At 42.9% G+C, this 19,717-nt stretch overlaps 1 protein-coding gene across 3 annotated transcripts; it reads right to left on the bottom strand.

Annotated features, from left to right (window-relative positions):
- Nucleotides 1–1,523: 1,523 nt before the first annotated feature.
- surf6 (surfeit 6) lies at nucleotides 1,524–12,449 on the bottom strand. Of its 3 annotated transcripts, none has more exons than XM_012968261.3 (5): nucleotides 12,349–12,449; nucleotides 10,168–10,270; nucleotides 6,863–7,036; nucleotides 3,772–3,851; nucleotides 1,524–2,472 (listed from the first exon to the last, which is right to left on the bottom strand). In XM_012968261.3, exons 1-5 carry the CDS (start codon nucleotides 12,355–12,357, stop codon nucleotides 1,786–1,788), a joined length of 1,053 nt encoding a protein of 350 aa, XP_012823715.1. In that variant the 5' UTR covers nucleotides 12,358–12,449; the 3' UTR covers nucleotides 1,524–1,785.
- Nucleotides 12,450–19,717: the final 7,268 nt, after the last annotated feature.

The raw sequence follows: 19,717 nt of genomic DNA, 5'->3' as shown, positions 1-19,717 counted from the left end.
TCAAGAAATCACTTAAATAGGAGCTACCTGACACAGAGAAGTAGACCAAAAGCACCTCAAAAGCTACACATCATGCCAAGATCCAAAGAAATTGAGGAACAAATGAGAACAAAAGTAATTGAGATCTATCAGTCTGGTAAAGGTTATAAAGCCATTTCTAAAGCTTTGGGACTCCAGCGAACCACAGTGAGAGCCATTATCCACAAATGGCAAAAACATGGAACAGTGGTGAACCTACCCAGGAGTCAAAATTACCCCAAGAGTGCAGAGACAACTCATCCGAGAGGCCACAAAAGACCCCAGGACAACATCTAAAGAACTGCAGGCCTCACTTGCCTCAATTAAGGTCAGTGTTCACGACTCCACCATAAGAAAGAGACTGGGCAAAAACGGCCTGCATGGCAGATTTCCAAGGCCAAACCACTTTTAAGCAAAAAGAACATTATGGCTCGTCTCAATTTTGCTAAAAAACATCTCAATGATTGCCAAGACTTTTGGGAAAATACCTTGTGGACCGACGAGACAAAAGTTGAACTTTTTGGAAGGTGCGTGTCCCGTTACATCTGGCGTAAAAGTAACACAGCATTTCAGAAAAAGAACATCATACCAACAGTAAAATATGGTGGCGGTAGTGTGATGGTCTGGGGTTGTTTTGCTGCTTCAGGACCTGGAAGGCTTGCTGTGATAGATGGAACCATGAATTCTACTGTCTACCAAAAAATCCTGAAGGAGAATGTCCGGCCATCTGTCAACTCAAGCTGAAGCGATCTTGGGTGCTGCAGCAGGACAATGACCCAAAACACACCAGCAAATCCACCTCTGAATGGCTGAAGAAAAACAAAATGAAGACTTTGGAGTGGCCTAGTCAAAGTCCTGACCTGAATCCTATTGAGATGTTGTTGCATGACCTTAAAAAGGCGGTTCATGCTAGAAAACCCTCAAATAAAGCTGAATTACAACAATTCTGCAAAGATGAGTGGGCCAAAATTCCTCCAGAGCGCTGTAAAAGACTCGTTGCAAGTTATCGCAAACGCTTGATTGCAGTTATTGCTGCTAAGGGTGACCCAACCAGTTATTAGGTTCAGGGGGCAATTACTTTTTCACACAGGGCCATGTAGGTTTGGATTTTTTTTCTCCCTAAATAATAAAAACCCTCATTTAAAAACTGCATTTTGTGTTTACTTGTGTTATCTTTGACTAATAGTTAAATGTGTTTGATGATCAGAAACATTTTGTGTGACAAACATGCAAAAGAATAAGAAATCAGGAAGGGGGCAAATAGTTTTTCACACCACTGTATAATCCTTATATAAATAAGGTGATTGGAGCACCCCAGTGGTTCTACCATTAGGCATTCATAGAACTTTCTCCGTCAGTGTAAGGGCGACAACAACCGCAGCTGTTAGTCATGAATGAGATCTGCCTGTCCCTGCCTGTCACTGGAGTTTCAATAACTATCTGGTTGCTAGGGTCTAAATTACCTTAGCAACCAGGGAGCAGGTTGAATGAGAGACTGTTAAGCAAATGGTGCTTTGTGATTTTATTCTGCCTGGTTGTACTCATTTCATTTTTGTTTAAAAAATGCATATAAACACAACAATTGTGTTATTACATGTTCAGCTTTTCTAAAGCAGAAAAAAAAGGCGCCCAAACTTTGTAAATGCATTACCATAGCAACTAGGCACGGACTAGGAAACTAAACCATTAAAAAAAAAAATCCAGGTTTGCAATCAGATTTGATGTTGCAAAAAGGCAGAAAAGAAGGTGAAATAGAATAAAAATGGTTTAAGTCTTTTTGAAATTAGCTTTGGCCAAGTCCTCGGGCAAGATACGACCTTTCTTCCGCGCTCGGTCTTTCTTTTTGTTCACCTTGGCCTGTTTCTTTTTCGTGATATTGCGCCGGCGTTTATCCTGCCTCTGCTGCATTCGTTCTGCCGTCAGCTCCGTGCGTTTGTCCCACCGTTTCTCCCTCTGTTTTTTCATCTTTTCTTTGCGTTTCAGGGCAGCTTTCAGCATCCCCTCGTCGTCTTTGATTTTCACGCCTTCGGCCTTGTACAGGACGTTGGTCCACTTAATCTTCGATTCAAACTCCTTGGCCTTGCCTTCGTCCTTTTCCCGCAACTCTTCCAGTTTGGTCTTCCTGGCCTCTAGGCGGCCGAGCAACTGTTTGTAATTCTTCCCGGTCATCGGGGTGATGTTTCCTTTTACCCTTTCTTTCTTGGCTTTCTTTTGCATTACTTTATTGGGCAGTTCATCGCTAACCTCCATGTTGTTAAACACTATAGGCACCTGGTCCTTCTCTTTTTTGTTGGTTTCTTGACCCTCCTCAGCATCCTTAACTTCAACCTCTTCTGGTTCTTGTGCTGCTTTCTTCTTTAGTTCTTTTCTCTTTCTCTTCTTTCGCTCTCGTTCTTGCTTTCTGCGCTGCCTCCGCTTCTCAACCTCTTCGGGGGTAAGAGATTTGTTGGACACCTTTATTAAATACAAAAACAACACTGGGTCAAGGGGTTCCTGAATAAATTATTTTCTGTTAAAGAGGTAGTTCACCTTTACATTAACGTTAGCAACTTTTTTTTTAGTATGTATGCTATTCTGAGACAATCTGCAATTGGTCTTCATTGTTTAATATTTCCATTTTTTTTTTTTAATTATTTTGGAACTGCTATCTGGTTGCTAGGGTCCTATTTAACCTAAGCAACCAGGCAGTGGTGTGAGAGAGAGACATGATAACCAGCTTAATAGAGAAAATTCTCCCACTACATAACATGTAACCAAAGATATTCTTTCCCCTAACAACATAATTGTGCAATGCCATGTTTAGTTTAGTTTTTTTCCTAACCCTTTTCATCAATGTTCACCACAAATACTATATATCACTTACATTTGTTCAAAATGACCATGTAGTGATTTCATGTTCAATAATGAATCTAAACTGACACTGCTTCAGTATTAAACAGATTATGGATATGTCATTTTTGAAAACTGTTCAATAAAGATATAATAAAAAAAAAAAAAAGACAAGATTATGAATAGGAGGGGGGTCTGCTGGGGTTAATGACCCCATATGAAAACTGGGAAGAGTTTGAAGAGGAAGGCAAATAAATCAAAAACTATAGAAAAAAAATACAGACCAATTGAAAAGTTGCTAAGAATAGGTCATTCTAGAACATATTGAAAAATAACTAGTGAATAGTAAAAAAAGACAATAGTAACAAAACAAAAAAAAAAAAATGTCAATGTGGTTGCCTCTAATGTGTGGGTCCCACCAGAATACCAAAAGCCTATTGATAACTGATTTTCATCCTTGCAATAGCCAGCAATAGGGAGGGAAAGGCCACTCAAGAATAACAAAGGATAAAAAAAAGTAACATCTAATATTACTGTTGTTGAGTTTTAATGACTTAAGGTCCCCATACATGGGCTGATTATAGCTGCCGATATCGGTCCCTTGGACCGAATCGGCAGCTTATCGGCCCGTGTAGGGGCAGAACCGAGGGGCCTGGCCGACCGATATACGGCCTGAAATTGGCCAGATATCGATCGGCCAGGTTAGAAAATCCAGTCGGATCGGGGACCGCATCGGCTTGTTGATGCGATCCCTGAACTGACTGCCCCATTGGCGTGTGTAGAATTCGATCGTTTGGCCCAATTCGCCTACATGCCTCCCCGTTATCGCCCACCCGTAGGTGGGGATATCGGGTGAAGATCCGCTCACTTGGAGACATCGACAAGCGAGCGGATCTGCCCGTGTATGGCCAGCTTTATACTGACCTGACCACGAGACTCCTGGATCTTTTCCTGTAGTCGCTTCCTCAATATATCCACCGTGGAGAAGGAACTTGCCGCGAAGCCTGATAAAGAAAAAAAGAACTATTAAGCTCGGAAGCTGAACATGCAGACTCTAAATCAAAAAGCTGGTCAGAGATATGCCCCCTTGAGGTGGGCAATATTGGGCTGATCTGATAGTGTGGCCCTCGGGCACTTGATCGGATCATATATGCTGCTATGCAGACAACTTTATTGAGGACCAACAAGCAGATGTTGTCCCTGATTCAATAGAAAAAAGAAAGCCCGCCCACTAGATATCTTTTTGCCCACTTATCAGGCCTGTTCGCTGGCACCATGCACGAGCCAATGAGCAGCCATGTTGGTCGCAGGGCTGTGGAGTCGGTAGATAAATTCTCCGACTCCACGACTCCGATTTTATACATCCAGGAAGGGGAAGGGGCACTTAAAACACAACTGAACTGATAATAAACTGATAGCCAATTTTATCTATACTCCTACTCCTAATGATTTCCCTAGAATCCCATAGTCATGTTTAAAGTTTAAGCTAACATTACAGCTGAATTACAGCAGTTTTTCAAATGTTTTAAAGCTTCAGTCTTAAAGGAACAGTAACACCAAAAAATAGAAGAGCTTTAAAGTAATAAAAATATAATGCACTGTTGCCCCTGCACTGGTAAAACTGGTGTGTTTGCTACAGTAAAACTACTATAATTTATTTAAGAAGCTGCTGTGTAGCCCCAGGGGCAGCCGTTCCTGCACTGGTACAGCTGGGGTGTTTGCTACAGAAACCCTACTATAGTTTATATAAATACCCCGCTGTGTAGCCCCGGGGGCAGCCATTCCTGCACTGGTACAGCTGGGGTGTTTGCTACAGAAACCCTACTATAGTTTATATAAATACCCCGCTGTGTAGCCCCGGGGGCAGCCATTCCTGCACTGGTACAGCTGGGGTGTTTGCTACAGAAACCCTACTATAGTTTATATAAATACCCCGCTGTGTAGCCCCGGGGGCAGCCATTCCTGCACTGGTACAGCTGGGGTGTTTGCTACAGAAACCCTACTATAGTTTATATAAATACCCCGCTGTGTAGCCCCGGGGGCAGCCATTCCTGCACTGGTACAGCTGGGGTGTTTGCTACAGAAACCCTACTATAGTTTATATAAATACCCCGCTGTGTAGCCCCGGGGGCAGCCGTTCCTGCACTGGTACAGCTGGGGTGTTTGCTACAGAAACCCTACTATAGTTTATATAAATACCCCGCTGTGTAGCCCCGGGGGCAGCCATTCCTGCACTGGTACAGCTGGGGTGTTTGCTACAGAAACCCTGCTATAGTTTATATAAATACCCCGCTGTGTAGCCCCGGGGGCAGCCATTCCTGCACTGGTACAGCTGGGGTGTTTGCTACAGAAACCCTGCTATAGTTTATATAAATACCCCGCTGTGTAGCCCCGGGGGCAGCCATTCCTGCACTGGTACAGCTGGGGTGTTTGCTACAGAAACCCTACTATAGTTTATATAAATACCCCGCTGTGTAGCCCCGGGGGCAGCCATTCAAGCTGGAGAAAAGGAGAAAAGGCACAGGTTACATTGCAGATAACAGATAAGCTCTGTAGAATAAAATGGTGTTTTATCTGTTATCTGCTATGTGACTGTACCCCAGCTGTACCGCTGCAGGAATGGCTGCCCCCGGGGCTACACAGCGGGGTATTTATATAAACTATAGTAGGGTTTCTGTAGCAAACACCCCAGCTGTACCAGTGCAGGAATGGCTGCCCCCGGGGCTACACAGCGGGGTATTTATATAAACTATAGTAGGGTTTCTGTAGCAAACACCCCAGCTGTACCAGTGCAGGAATGGCTGCCCCCGGGGCTACACAGCGGGGTATTTATATAAACTATAGTAGGGTTTCTGTAGCAAACACCCCAGCTGTACCGGTGCAGGAATGGCTGCCCCCAGGGCTACACAGCGGGGTATTTATATAAACTATAGTAGGGTTTCTGTAGCAAACACCCCAGCTGTACCAGTGCAGGAATGGCTGCCCCCGGGGCTACACAACGGGGTATTTATATAAACTATAGTAGATTTTCTGAAGTAAACACACAGTGCAGGGCAGCAGCACATTATATTTTAGTTACTTTTATACACTTTCATTTTTTGGTGTTACTGTTCCTATTACTACTACTATTGACTATCCATTCCCTTCACGTATACAAGTATTTCTAGTACTGCAATTTTTTTTACTTAATTAGTTATCAGTGAGAGTTAGGCTGGGTTCCCAGTGGGCATTGGGTTCCCTGTAACAGAGGAACCCGACGCAGTGGAGCTGCCGCACCGTAACTGTGCGTTACGTCCCATTTAGTGAAGCATACAGTCAATGAAAAGCTTCATGGTCACTCAACATGTTCGTTTATGCAATGCGTGCATTGGGCTTTATTCTTATAGCAGAGAAGTAATTAATTATGACTGTTTGTGAATTGGGACATTTAAACTTGCTTTATTTTTTTTTTTTTATTCCCATTTAAATTTAGTAGGAGTCGGAGTCGGTTCATTTTTTGCCGACTCCAGGTACCCAAAATTGCCTCCGACTCCTCAGCCCTGGTTGGTCGGCAGCTTTAATCGGCCCATGTACAGCCACCGTAAGATAATCACTTACTTAATTCTTTTGTCACCTTGTAAAGCTTAAAACTTATTTGGAAACAGTTATGCAACTAGTAGGAGGAACTGGAGCTTGTACTGGGTAGCGACCCATAGCAACCAATCATCCAGCTGTAGGTAGCATAATGCAAGCAAACATGTGATTGGTTGGCATAAGCTACTGCCACATTTAGTATTTATAAAGGATCTACACTGTATTCAGGGCCATTAATGAGGATTCACGCTAAAAATAATGAGGATCAGGTTTTGAGCCCCAACCCAAAGCTTAAGAATGGATAAACTAAATAAGCTGAAGTCACAAGTCAGAACAGCTTTAGTTAATCAGTCCATAGAGGACTTATGTGAGGTTCTGGTGGAACAGGCTAATCCTGATTTCAATATGGCCAGACCTCCCCTAACTTTACTGCTTTGCTCACCTGTACTGGGGGGCTGCTGTCCATCATTGTTTGGTTTATTAGGTTTGGCCTTTATTTGTGGGATGTTTCTAGTGCCGTTTTCTGGTTCAGCCTTCAATTTATTGTTACGGGGCTTCTTTTTCTTCTTCTTCTTTGGCTGGCTGGGCTCCTCTGATCCGTTTCTCTTTATGAATTCTGCAAAATAACCGTCAGAGTAAGCACCCACTCCAGTTCCATAACTACACCAATTGTTAGAAAATACAGAAGCCGCTTCACTACTACAATAGTATATTAAAGGTTAAAGTATATTGTACCATTACGTAGACTACAGCTAGCCATGTGCAGATTTCAAGGCAGAGAAGGCTAAAGTAATCCCAAACAATACCAATGAATGAAGGAACTATACAATAAGTTGGCATTAGATGTATCCTGCCATATGTGCTGGGGTATTATACATGGAACTGGCACCGTATTTATCCTGCTGTGTGTTCTGGGGTATTATACATGGAACTGGCACCTTATTTATCCTGCTGTGGGTTCTGGGGTATTATAGATGGAATTGGCACTGTATTTATCCTTCCGTGTGTTCTGGGGTATTATACATGGAATTGGCACTGTATTTATTCTGCTGTGGGTTCTGGGGTATTATACATGGAATTGGCACTGTATTTATTCTGCTGTGGGTTCTGGGGTATTATACATGGAATTGGCACTGTATTTATCCTGCTGTGGGTTCTGGGGTATTATACATGGAATTGGCACTGTATTTATCCCGCTGTGGGTTCTGGGGTATTATACATGGAACTGGCACCGTATTTATCCTGCTGTGTGTTCTGGGGTATTATACATGGAATTGGCACTGTATTTATCCTGCTGTGGGTTCTGGGGTATTATACATGGAATTGGCACTGTATTTATCCCGCTGTGGGTTCTGGGGTATTATACATGGAACTGGTACCGTATTTATCCTGCTGTGGGTTCTGGGGTATTATAGATGGAATTGGCACTGTATTTATCCTTCTGTGTGTTCTGGGGTATTATACATGGAATTGGCACTGTATTTATCCTGCTGTGGGTTCTGGGTTATTATACATGGAATTGGCACTGTATTTATCCTGCTGTGGGTTCTGGGGTATCATACATGGAACTGGCACCGTATTTATCCTGCTGTGTGTTCTGGGTTATTATAGATGGAATTGGCACTGTATTTATCCTTCCGTGTGTTCTGGGGTATTATACATGGAATTGGCACTGTATTTATCCTTCCGTGTGTTCTGGGTATTATACATGGAATTGGCACTGTATTTATCCTGCTGTGGGTTATGGGGTATTATAGATGGAATTGGCACTGTATTTATCCTGCTGTGCATTATGGGGTATTATACATGGAATTGGCGCTGTATTTATCCTGCTGTGGGTTCTGGGGTATTATACATGGAATTGGCACTGTATTTATCCTGCTGTGGGTTCTGGGGTATTATACATGGAATTGGCACTGTATTTATCCTTCCGTGTGTTCTGGGTATTATACATGGAATTGGCACTGTATTTATCCTGCTGTGGGTTATGGGGTATTATAGATGGAATTGGCACTGTATTTATCCTGCTGTGCATTATGGGGTATTATACATGGAATTGGCGCTGTATTTATCCTGCTGTGGGTTCTGGGGTATTATACATGGAATTGGCGCTGTATTTATCCTGCTGTGAGTTCTGGGGTATTATACATGGAATTGGCGCTGTATTTATCCTGCTGTGTGTTCTGGGGTATTATACATGGAATTGGCACTGTATTTATCCTGCTGTGGGTTCTGGGGTATTATACATGGAATTGGCACTGTATTTATCCCGCTGTGAGTTCTGGGGTATTATACATGGAATTGGCACTGTATTTATCCCGCTGTGGGTTCTGGGGTATTATACATGGAATTGGCACTGTATTTATCCTGCTGTGGGTTCTGGGGTATTATACATGGAATTGGCACTGTATTAATCCCGCTGTGGGTTCTGGGGTATTATACATGGAATTGGCACTGTATTTATCCTGCTGTGAATTCTGGGGTATTATATCTATGATGTGTTCTGGGGTATTATATATGGAACTGGCCCTGGGACACTATGAAGAAACATCACCCTCTGCTTATGTAAATAACACGCACCCTACCTCCACATGGATACATGGTTTTACTGACTGTCTTTTCATAGTTATGCAAAACAAAACACAGCCATGGCCAGTAATAGAAGAAAGCACATCATCACGTGGCTCTTACACTGGGCCAGATACCATTAAGGCTATACTGTAGTTTATGCAGCAATGACAGCGGTGTACACCATTAGTGTGTTAGAACTAACAGTACATGAAACATTCAGTAGGAAGCTATTCAATTATATATGGAAAGATGTTGTGCATCCTGAGGGCTTGGTGTTGCTAACAACTCAGACCAGGCAACGTAGTTGTGCTAACATTAACCATATACTTTAAGACCTCAAAACTCAAAATAAAACCCTGGGGCCAAACTATCGCATTAGCATGGTATCGCCCAACCAAATGAGCCTTACCATGTGAGGCCACCTTAACCGTGGAGAACCTGTAATCATTGGTTAGGCTCAGTATACTGCAGAACATACACTAATTATCATCTCACTATGCATTTCCTGGCCAACATATAATTAAATGAGAGCCGAGGAAAAAATGTTAACTGTCATTTTATGGCAGGGGTGGGCAAACTTTTTGGCTCACGGGCCACATTTACTTACCCCCGGGCCAGGGCGGGCAGGGCCAGGCCAGCGTTACACCCCCTTAGTCTGTTTAATTCTGGCCCGCCAATGACACCAAGTCTCGCATGATGAGACTTGGCGTCATCGGCGGGCTGGATTAAAAAGGCCAAGGGGCCGGATGTGGCCCGCGGGCCGTAGTTTGCCCACCCCTGTTTTATGGAATAAACTGGCCCATATATTGAGGTACTACCTGAGGACCTGTCAGTTCTGGTTTTAGAGCAATGAACTTTACTTTATTTGCCTGTTATGTTATAAAAACCCTGCTGCGAATAAAACGCAAGCGGTTACCCGTTTGAAGTTACTTTGGTGGCACTACTGCATTTATTGTCATGTGGGCCTGGCAACAGTCTATAAGTCCCAGGCCTTAGGTTGATATAAAGATTTTACTGAAGAGACTGAGGTTTCTGCTGGGTCTCCTAACCTTTAGTTATCATATAACTGACATCTAAGGGTTCCAACCCACCGGAAACCAAAAATACTACAACCTGAACAGTACATTCGCTTGTACAAAAGCATTAACAAAAACTATATAAAGGCAAAATGCTTACCATGTTTTCTTTTCCGTGGCTCTTGACTTGGCTGAGCGCAGACTTTCTTGGCAAGGTTTTGCAGATAAGAATCCTTGCTAGCCAAAGAAGCCATTTTATTCACCTAGAGACGAAGGAAATACAAAGGGCAATTTTAATTCCCTGAAATATAAATAGATAATAATGCTAGTAATGATGAATGTAGGCTGTCCAATTGGAAACCCAGCCAGATATGGCCCTCCGAGTGATAATTCAATCCCCCAATCAGCACAGATCTCTCTGTATGACATGGCTGTACAATAATCAGGCTCCCAAACATAAGAAATAGTAAGTATTTAGCAAACTATATGGCTTATCTTGGATAGCACTGGTGTAACAGCCATATTAGCTTGTTGTATTAACCTGGCTATTGTACAAATAATTCCACCCAGCAATACTATGCGCTAATGTGTAACTAACCTGTAAGATAATGTTCATTTACCATTTACTACTTCCAGTGAGACAAAGAAAGAAGAATTTAAAGGTAGAATTTATCAGCTCATTCAGTTGTGGTTACGTTGAAAAGATGTATCTTCCAAAAATATAAATGTATTTTTTTGTTTTTGCAGAGATACCGGATTCTATAGATTCAAAGGAAATTACCCACCCATGTTCCACTGTTAAGTGATGACTACAGATCCCTGGATATACAATATATAAAAGTTGTAACATAACATATATGAAATAATGCAGCAGTGGTCAGTTCTCCTCCAGGTCTGCTTATCAGATTGCTTCTGCTACATTCTTTCAGGAGTCAGATACAAACAGAAAGGGACAGACACAGTGACAGTTACACATAACTATAAACCCAGTGAGAATGAGGGATGAATGGATATTGGGGAGTTGTATCAGGAGTCAGAACCAGCAGTGCAGAGAAGGGAAAGGGACAGACACAGTGACAGTTACACATAACTATAAACCCAGTGAGAATGAGGGATGAATGGATATTGGGGAGTTGTATCAGGAGTCAGAACCAGCAGTGCAGGGAAGGGAAAGGGACAGACACAGTGACAGTTACACATAACTATAAACCCAGTGAGAATGAGGGATGAATGGATATTGGGGAGTTGTATCAGGAGTCAGAACCAGCAGTGCAGGGAAGGGAAAGGGACAGACACAGTGACAGTTACACATAACTATAAACCCAGTGAGAATGAGGAATGAATGGATATTGGGGAGTTGTATCAGGAGTCAGAACCAGCAGTGCAGAAAAGGGAAAGGGACAGACACAGTGACAGTTACACATAACTATAAACCCAGTGAGAATGAGGAATGAATGGATATTGGGGAGTTGTATCAGGAGTCAGAACCAGCAGTGCAGGGAAGGGAAAGGGACAGACACAGTGACAGTTACACATAACTATAAACCCAGTGAGAATGAGGAATGAATGGATATTGGGGAGTTGTATCAGGAGTCAGAACCAGCAGTGCAGGGAAGGGAAAGGGACAGACACAGTGACAGTTACACATAACTATAAACCCAGTGAGAATGAGGAATGAATGGGTATTGGGAAGTTGTATCAGGAGTCAGAACCAGCAGTGCAGGGAAGGGAAAGGGACAGACACAGTGACAGTTACACATAACTATAAACCCAGTGAGAATGAGGAATGAATGGATATTGGGGAGTTGTATCAGGAGTCAGAACCAGCAGTGCAGGGAAGGGAAAGGGACAGACACAGTGACAGTTACACATAACTATAAACCCAGTGAGAATGAGGAATGAATGGATATTGGGGAGTTGTATCAGGAGTCAGAACCAGCAGTGCAGGGAAGGGAAAGGGACAGACACAGTGACAGTTACACATAACTATAAACCCAGTGAGAATGAGGAATGAATGGATATTGGGGAGTTGTATCAGGAGTCAGAACCAGCAGTGCAGGGAAGGGAAAGGGACAGACACAGTGACAGTTACACATAACTATAAACCCAGTGAGAATGAGGAATGAATGGATATTGGGGAGTTGTATCAGGAGTCAGAACCAGCAGTGCAGGGAAGGGAAAGGGGGGATATCTATAAGGAATGGCTGAGAGCTCCCTAACGCGCTGCTCATTACACAGTCCCACTGCGCATGTGTATCACTGTGTATAACACATTTATACAGTAACAGAGGATATATAGTTACACTTCCGCGTTGAACGTTCAGGGACCCGCAGAGCTTACACTGTGCATCCCTCCCCACAGCCTCCCAGTACAATTCACGTGTATCTCCGCCGCACTTTCCGGGGCGCCTAATACTGACGTCACCCGCCTCCTGTCGCGGCAATGTGACGTCACAACACCCTTATGTATAAAGGGCGCAGACGTAACGTAAACGATTTTGGTTGGAGAGCGAGTTAGAGCGGTGTGGGTCTGTGTTTGTGTGCAAATGGACAGTAAATAAAAAGGAAATAAATGATAAAAACAAATAAAAGGGAAATGAATACACAATAAAGGGGAGTTGTGTGGTTGTTACTGGGTATGACTGTCACCCCTGGAGCTTGGTTTCCCTCCTCACTGGAGCCCACACTTGTGGCGCTTTGATTTTTTTCCATGAAGGTTGCAAATTTTTGACCACACCCATTTTTGTGGCCACGCCCCAATTACCACACCCCATTTAAAAAAAAATACTCCTTTTATATAGATGAAATGGCAGGATCAGACGCAAATGTGCTATTCCCTCATACTGTACGACCTAAGGAAAACAATATAGCAACTCCTACATATAAAATACAAATATAGAGAGAAGGCAGTCAGTTATAAGTGAGTTCTAAGTACCAGTTTTGCCCCCCATACACAGTAGCCCCTCATACACACTAGCCCCATACACAGTACCCCCCCATACACAGTAGCCCCTCATACACACTAGCCCCATACACAGTAGCCCCCCATACACAGTAGCCCCCCATACACAGGTGCCCTCCATACACAGTAGCCCCCCCACACACAGTGTCCCCCGTACACAGTAGCCCCCCCGTACACAGTACCCCCATATACAGTAGCCCCCCATAAACAGTGCCCCTATACACAGTAGCCCCCTCATACACAGTACCCCCATACACAGTAGTCCCCCATAAATAGTGCCCCCTATACACAGTAGCCCCCCTATACACAGTAGCCCCCCCATACACAGTACCCCCATATACAGTAGCCCCCCATAAACAGTGCCCCCTATACACAGTAGCCCCCTCATACACAGTACCCCCATACACAGTAGTCCCCCATAAATAGTGCCCCCTATACACAGTAGCCCCCCTATACACAGTAGCCCCCATACACAGTAGCCCCCCATACACAGTACCCCCCAAACACAGTAGCCCCCCTACACACAGTAGCCCCCCCATACACAGTACCCCCCATACACAGTAGCCCCCATACACAGTAGCCCCCCATACACAGTACCCCTATACACAGTAGCCCCCTATACACAGTAGCCCCCATACACAGTACCCCCTATACACAGTAGCCCCACCATACACAGTACCCCCCCATAAACAGTGTCCCCCATACACAGTAGCCCTCCCATAAACAGTGCCCCCTATACATAGTAGCCCCCCCATACACAGTACCCCACAGGCGCTCTGCCTTCTTCTACGACTTCTCTCCTTATGCGGCGGTGCCAGGCCCTTTTATAAGGTTGCGCCCCGTGCGTAATGACGTCACGCGTACGCACGGTGCGCAACCTTATAAAAGGGCCTGCGCGCTGTACAAGGAGCTGCATAACGAGCAATGCCGCAGTAGAAGCCAGAACGTCCGGCTCCAGCAAGCGCATCCTGCTGTGCTGGCTAGTTCCATGAATGTCCCGCAATGCGGGACATTCATGGAACTATCCGGGACAGCGGGATGCACCATAAAAAGCGGGACTGTCCCGCGAAAAGTTGTGGGGTATGCAATAGGAGCTAATTAGGATTTGGATTCGGTTCGGCCGGAACCGTGGATTAGGCCAAAACCGAATCCTTCAATAAAGCCTGGATTCAGCCCTAATCCCGAACCAAATCGGGGATTCGGTGCATCCCTACTCATAAACAGGCTCTTAGTTATTTTGAGTTCCAGTCCAGTGTTTTATTTGGAGGCTAGGGCCATATTTTTCACAATTCAGACCAGATTTGTTAGTTTAGGAACAGAAGAAGAACTCATTTAGGGAAAGACTGGGTGAAATTGACCAAAAGTGGTATTTTACAATTTGTTAACTCAGGATCTAACTGGAAAGCGCAAAGGTTCCCTGCCAGTTTTGCAACAGAAAGTTCCAGGGCATCAAAAAGGCGTTCCCAGTGCAGCCAATCAGTAAGGGAGGCGGAGTAAGTGAGTGCGAGCAAGCGTGTAAGAGGCTGGGGGTGCAAGCAGCCTATGGGCACACCACGTGTAAATATTGCCATTGTTACATCTTTTCAGCCGCCATTTTGTGATGGGCTGCGGGCTCCCTCAGAGATCAGCTGACAGGAAGTGATGCAGCTCTAACTGTAACAGGAAATAGTGTGGGAGCAAAAGGCAGAACCCTGTCCATCCATTGGCTGATGTGACCTGCCCTTGGTTTGTTTGTTGGTTTGTGTGCACCGTGAATCTTATTTTTATACAGACCTAAACTGATCAGGGGTATAGTTTTAATGGTCAATTTACTTTTCCATAAGCAATATGGCTATGGTTGGGTGACCTTTCCATTTCTAATAATGGTATTTTCACTTGGGGGTGTAATTCATCCTTAGCATAATAGCCTTTTAATGCAGTTAATCATGTTTTACTTACAATTTTCCTAAAAGAAAAAAAAAACCACCTACTTGACAGTTCAATGTATTCTGCCATTCAGATTTTAGCATTGCTGTGGCTGAAACTGCCAGACTTCTTCACGTCACAACTTCTTTCACATGTCATTGCCAGAGTGTCTTTTAAATGGGTTGTTTACCTTTGGGTTAACTTTTAGTATGACCTAGAGAGTGCTATTCTGCGACAGTTTGCATTTGGTCTTCGTTTTTTATCATTTGTAGGTTTTTTAATTATTTTACTTTTTACGCAGCTCCCCAGTTTGAAATATCAGTAGTTATCTGGTTGCTAGGGTCCACTTTACCTTAGTAACCAGGGAGTGGTTTGAGAGAGTGACTGATATATGAATAGGAGAGGGGCTGAATAGAAAGATAAGTAATAAAAAGTAACAATAACAATAAAATTTGTTCAGCAGCTCTCCAGTTTGAAATTTCAGCAGTTATCTGGTTGCTAGGGTCCACTTTACCTTAGTAACCAGGGAGTGGTTTGAGAGAGTGACTGATATATGAATAGTAGAGGGGCTGAATAGAAAGATAAGTAATAAAAAGTAACAATAACAATAAAATTTGTTCAGCAGCTCTCCAGTTTGAAATTTTAGCAGTTATCTGGTTGCTAGGGTCCACTTTACCTTAGTAACCAGGGAGTGGTTTGAGAGAGTGACTGATATATGAATAGGAGAGGGGCTGAATAGAAAGATAAGTAATAAAAAGTAACAATAACAATAAAATTTGTTCAGCAGCTCTCCAGTTTGAAATTTCAGCAGTTATCTGGTTGCTAGGGTCCACTTTACCTTAGTAACCAGGGAGTGGTTTGAGAGAGTGACTGATATATGAATAGGAGAGGGGCTGAATAGAAAGATAAGTAATAAAAAGTAACAATAACAATAAAATTTGTTCAGCAGCTCTCCAGTTTGAAATTTCAGCAGTTATCTGGTTGCTAGGGTCCACTTTACCTTAGTAACCAGGGAGTGGTTTGAGAGGGTGACTGATATATGAATAGGAGAGGGGCTGAATAGAAAGATAAGTAATAAAAAGTAACAATAACAATAAAATTTGTTCAGCAGCTCTCCAGTTTGAAATTTCAGCAGTTATCTGGTTGCTAGGGTCCACTTTACCTTAGTAACCAGGGAGTGGTTTGAGAGAGTGACTGATATATGAATAGGAGAGGGGCTGAATAGAAAGATAAGTAATAAAAAGTAACAATAACAATAAAATTTGTTCAGCAGCTCTCCAGTTTGAAATTTTAGCAGTTATCTGGTTGCTAGGGTCCACTTTACCTTAGTAACCAGGGAGTGGTTTGAGAGAGTGACTGATATATGAATAGGAGAGGGGCTGAATAGAAAGATAAGTAATAAAAAGTAACAATAACAATAAAATTTGTTCAGCAGCTCTCCAGTTTGAAATTTCAGCAGTTATCTGGTTGCTAGGGTCCACTTTACCTTAGTAACCAGGGAGTGGTTTGAGAGAGTGACTGATATATGAATAGGAGAGGGGCTGAATAGAAAGATAAGTAATAAAAAGTAACAATAACAATAAAATTTGTTCAGCAGCTCTCCAGTTTGAAATTTCAGCAGTTATCTGGTTGCTAGGGTCCACTTTACCTTAGTAACCAGGGAGTGGTTTGAGAGAGTGACTGATATATGAATAGGAGAGGGGCTGAATAGAAAGATAAGTAATAAAAAGTAACAATAACAATAACATTTGTTCAGCAGCTCTCCAGTTTGAAATTTTAGCAGTTATCTGGTTGCTAGGGTCCACTTTACCTTAGTAACCAGGGAGTGGTTTGAGAGAGCGACTGATATATGAATAGGAGAGGGGCTGAATAGAAAGATAAGTAATAAAAAGTAACAATAACAATAACATTTGTTCAGCAGCTCTCCAGTTTGAAATTTCAGCAGTTATCTGGTTGCTAGGGTCCACTTTACCTTAGTAACCAGGGAGTGGTTTGAGAGAGTGACTGATATATGAATAGGAGAGGGGCTGAATAGAAAGATAAGTAATAAAAAGTAACAATAACAATAAAATTTGTTCAGCAGCTCTCCAGTGTGAAATTTTAGCAGTTATCTGGTTGCTAGGGTCCACTTTACCTTAGTAACCAGGGAGTGGTTTGAGAGAGTGACTGATATATGAATAGGAGAGGGGCTGAATAGAAAGATAAGTAATAAAAAGTAACAATAACAATAAAATTTGTTCAGCAGCTCTCCAGTTTGAAATTTTAGCAGTTATCTGGTTGCTAGGGTCCACTTTACCTTAGTAACCAGGGAGTGGTTTGAGAGAGTGACTGATATATGAATAGGAGAGGGGCTGAATAGAAAGATAAGTAATAAAAAGTAACAATAACAATAAAATTTGTTCAGCAGCTCTCCAGTTTGAAATTTCAGCAGTTATCTGGTTGCTAGGGTCCACTTTACCTTAGTAACCAGGGAGTGGTTTGAGAGAGTGACTAATATATGAATAGGAGAGGGGCTGAACAGAAAGATAAGTAATAAAAAGTAACAATAACAATAAAATTTGTTCAGCAGCTCTCCAGTTTGAAATTTCAGCAGTTATCTGGTTGCTAGGGTCCACTTTACCTTAGTAACCAGGGAGTGGTTTGAGAGAGTGACTGATATATGAATAGGAGAGGGGCTGAATAGAAAGATAAGTAATAAAAAGTAACAATAACAATAACATTTGTTCAGCAGCTCTCCAGTTTGAAATTTCAGCAGTTATCTGGTTGCTAGGGTCCACTTTACCTTAGTAACCAGGGAGTGGTTTGAGAGAGTGACTGATATATGAATAGGAGAGGGGCTGAATAGAAAGATAAGTAATAAAAAGTAACAATAACAATAAAATTTGTTCAGCAGCTCTCCAGTTTGAAATTTTAGCAGTTATCTGGTTGCTAGGGTCCACTTTACCTCAGTAACCAGGGAGTGGTTTGAGAGAGTGACTGATATATGAATAGTAGAGGGGCCGAATAGAAAAATAAGTAATAAAAAGCAATAGTTTTTTGGCTGCCGGGGGTCAGTGACCCCCATTTGAAAGCTAGAAAGAGGCAGAAGAAGAAGGCAAATAACTCAAAAAATATAAAAAATTAAGACTAGTTAAAAAGTTGCTTAGAATTGGCCATTTATAGCATATTAAATGTTAACTTTTGACCGAGAGACTGAACATGGTTCCATCCCAGCCTGTTACACAATGGGGGGGATCTCTTTCTTCATGTACCACCTTGGACTTTCACCCACCAGGATCTGACAACACTTCAGTCCCCAATTCCTTATTAGTAGGGATGCGCCAAATCCCGGATTCGGTTTGGGATTCGAGTTGCATCCAGGCTTTTTTGGAAGGATTCGGTTTCGGCCGAATCAGCGGTCCTGGCCGAACCGAATCCTAATTAGCATTCGGAAAGGGTTAATGGTCAGGGGGAAATTTTCGACAATTTTTAACCCCTTCCAATCCCAATTAACATATATTAATTAGGCTTCGGATTCGGTTTGGGATTCGGCCGAATCTCTCAGGATGGGTTCAGGGGTTCGGCCGAACCCAAAAAAGTGGGTTCGGGGCATCCCTACTTATTAGCCTAGATCTATGCCCATGTCCCTCAGCTTACCCTACTTACCATACCCATGCCTGATCTGACTCTTCTACATCAAAGCCCCTGTAGGTCACCACCCTGCCCATTTAATGCCACTATATCGCCCTCTATATATATATATGCCACTATATATGCCACTATATACGCCCTCTATATATATATATATATGCCACTATATCGCCACTCCTGCCCCCTACCTTTTCTTTCTGGCCTGAAAGACAAAACCAGAAAAAAACAAGCCAAACCTTTTGCATTATATATATATATTCAGCATTGGAAAGGGTAGGCAGAGGAGGCACCTGCAATGGTGGGGGGTACTAAGCAGGTACTTCTTCTACCTACCCCTAGTCCGACCTCTCTTCCCCACATAGCCACTTGTTACCGCCCACTAGGCCCACCCCTGTGTATACTGAACATATTAAAAATAGTTATTACACAAACATTCACTTGCCTATATTTAGCCAACCCATTAAGTGTCGGTCTTGGATGTCAGGGACCCCCTCCCCACCACACCGCTTACCCTACCCCACTGCCATCTGGGTTGGAGTGCCGATGCACACAGTTCCCAGGGGGTAGCAGGAGGAGCAGGCTGGGTCGTCGGGGGGCCACTAAGGCTGGGGCCCACTGGGTTTTTTCCTGGTGTCCTGCCGTTCCAAGTCCAACCCTGAACCCTAAATTATTTCGATCTGGAGCTTTGAGTAGTTTTTATTTTTGTTCCTAACCTGTTTCTCTCTTTCCCCCTTTTTAATGGTTCCCAAATGAGAAACAGGATACTTCAATGAAATGTATAGAACATATGACTTCTAAACCTGACTACGCTAATCATTTCCCTAATATATAGTAGTGCAAGGAAATAGTGAAGGACAAGGAGCTCAGTTTGTTGAGCAAGTTGACGACTATAGGAAATGTTTTTTTATGGATGAATAGGAGGAGGGCAAACATTAGCTTAACTCATTGTACCACTGCTATAGTATATATTGCTGATGGTGCATAGATGACATTTTATTGGGGGGAGGGGTTTCTCATTTATGGACTTCATTTATAGTGTGCCTGAATCATAATACCAGCAACTGACTAACTGCCTACACCGGTGGATTTTTGTCGTTCATTCAGAATGGTATGTGATGTTTCTTTTCATACTAAACTCCTTTTCCCCGACAACTTTAAAGGTTGAATGTCTTTTTATTTTTTTTAACAGTAACTTCTACTTAATGGGAATAGA

This window comes from Xenopus tropicalis, chromosome 8 (assembly GCF_000004195.4).
Source record: "Xenopus tropicalis strain Nigerian chromosome 8, UCB_Xtro_10.0, whole genome shotgun sequence".
In the NCBI taxonomy this organism is placed as follows: Eukaryota; Metazoa; Chordata; class Amphibia; order Anura; family Pipidae; genus Xenopus; species Xenopus tropicalis.
The sequence above is the reverse complement of the archived record's forward strand: the minus strand, read 5'-3'. Positions and strand labels throughout refer to the sequence as shown.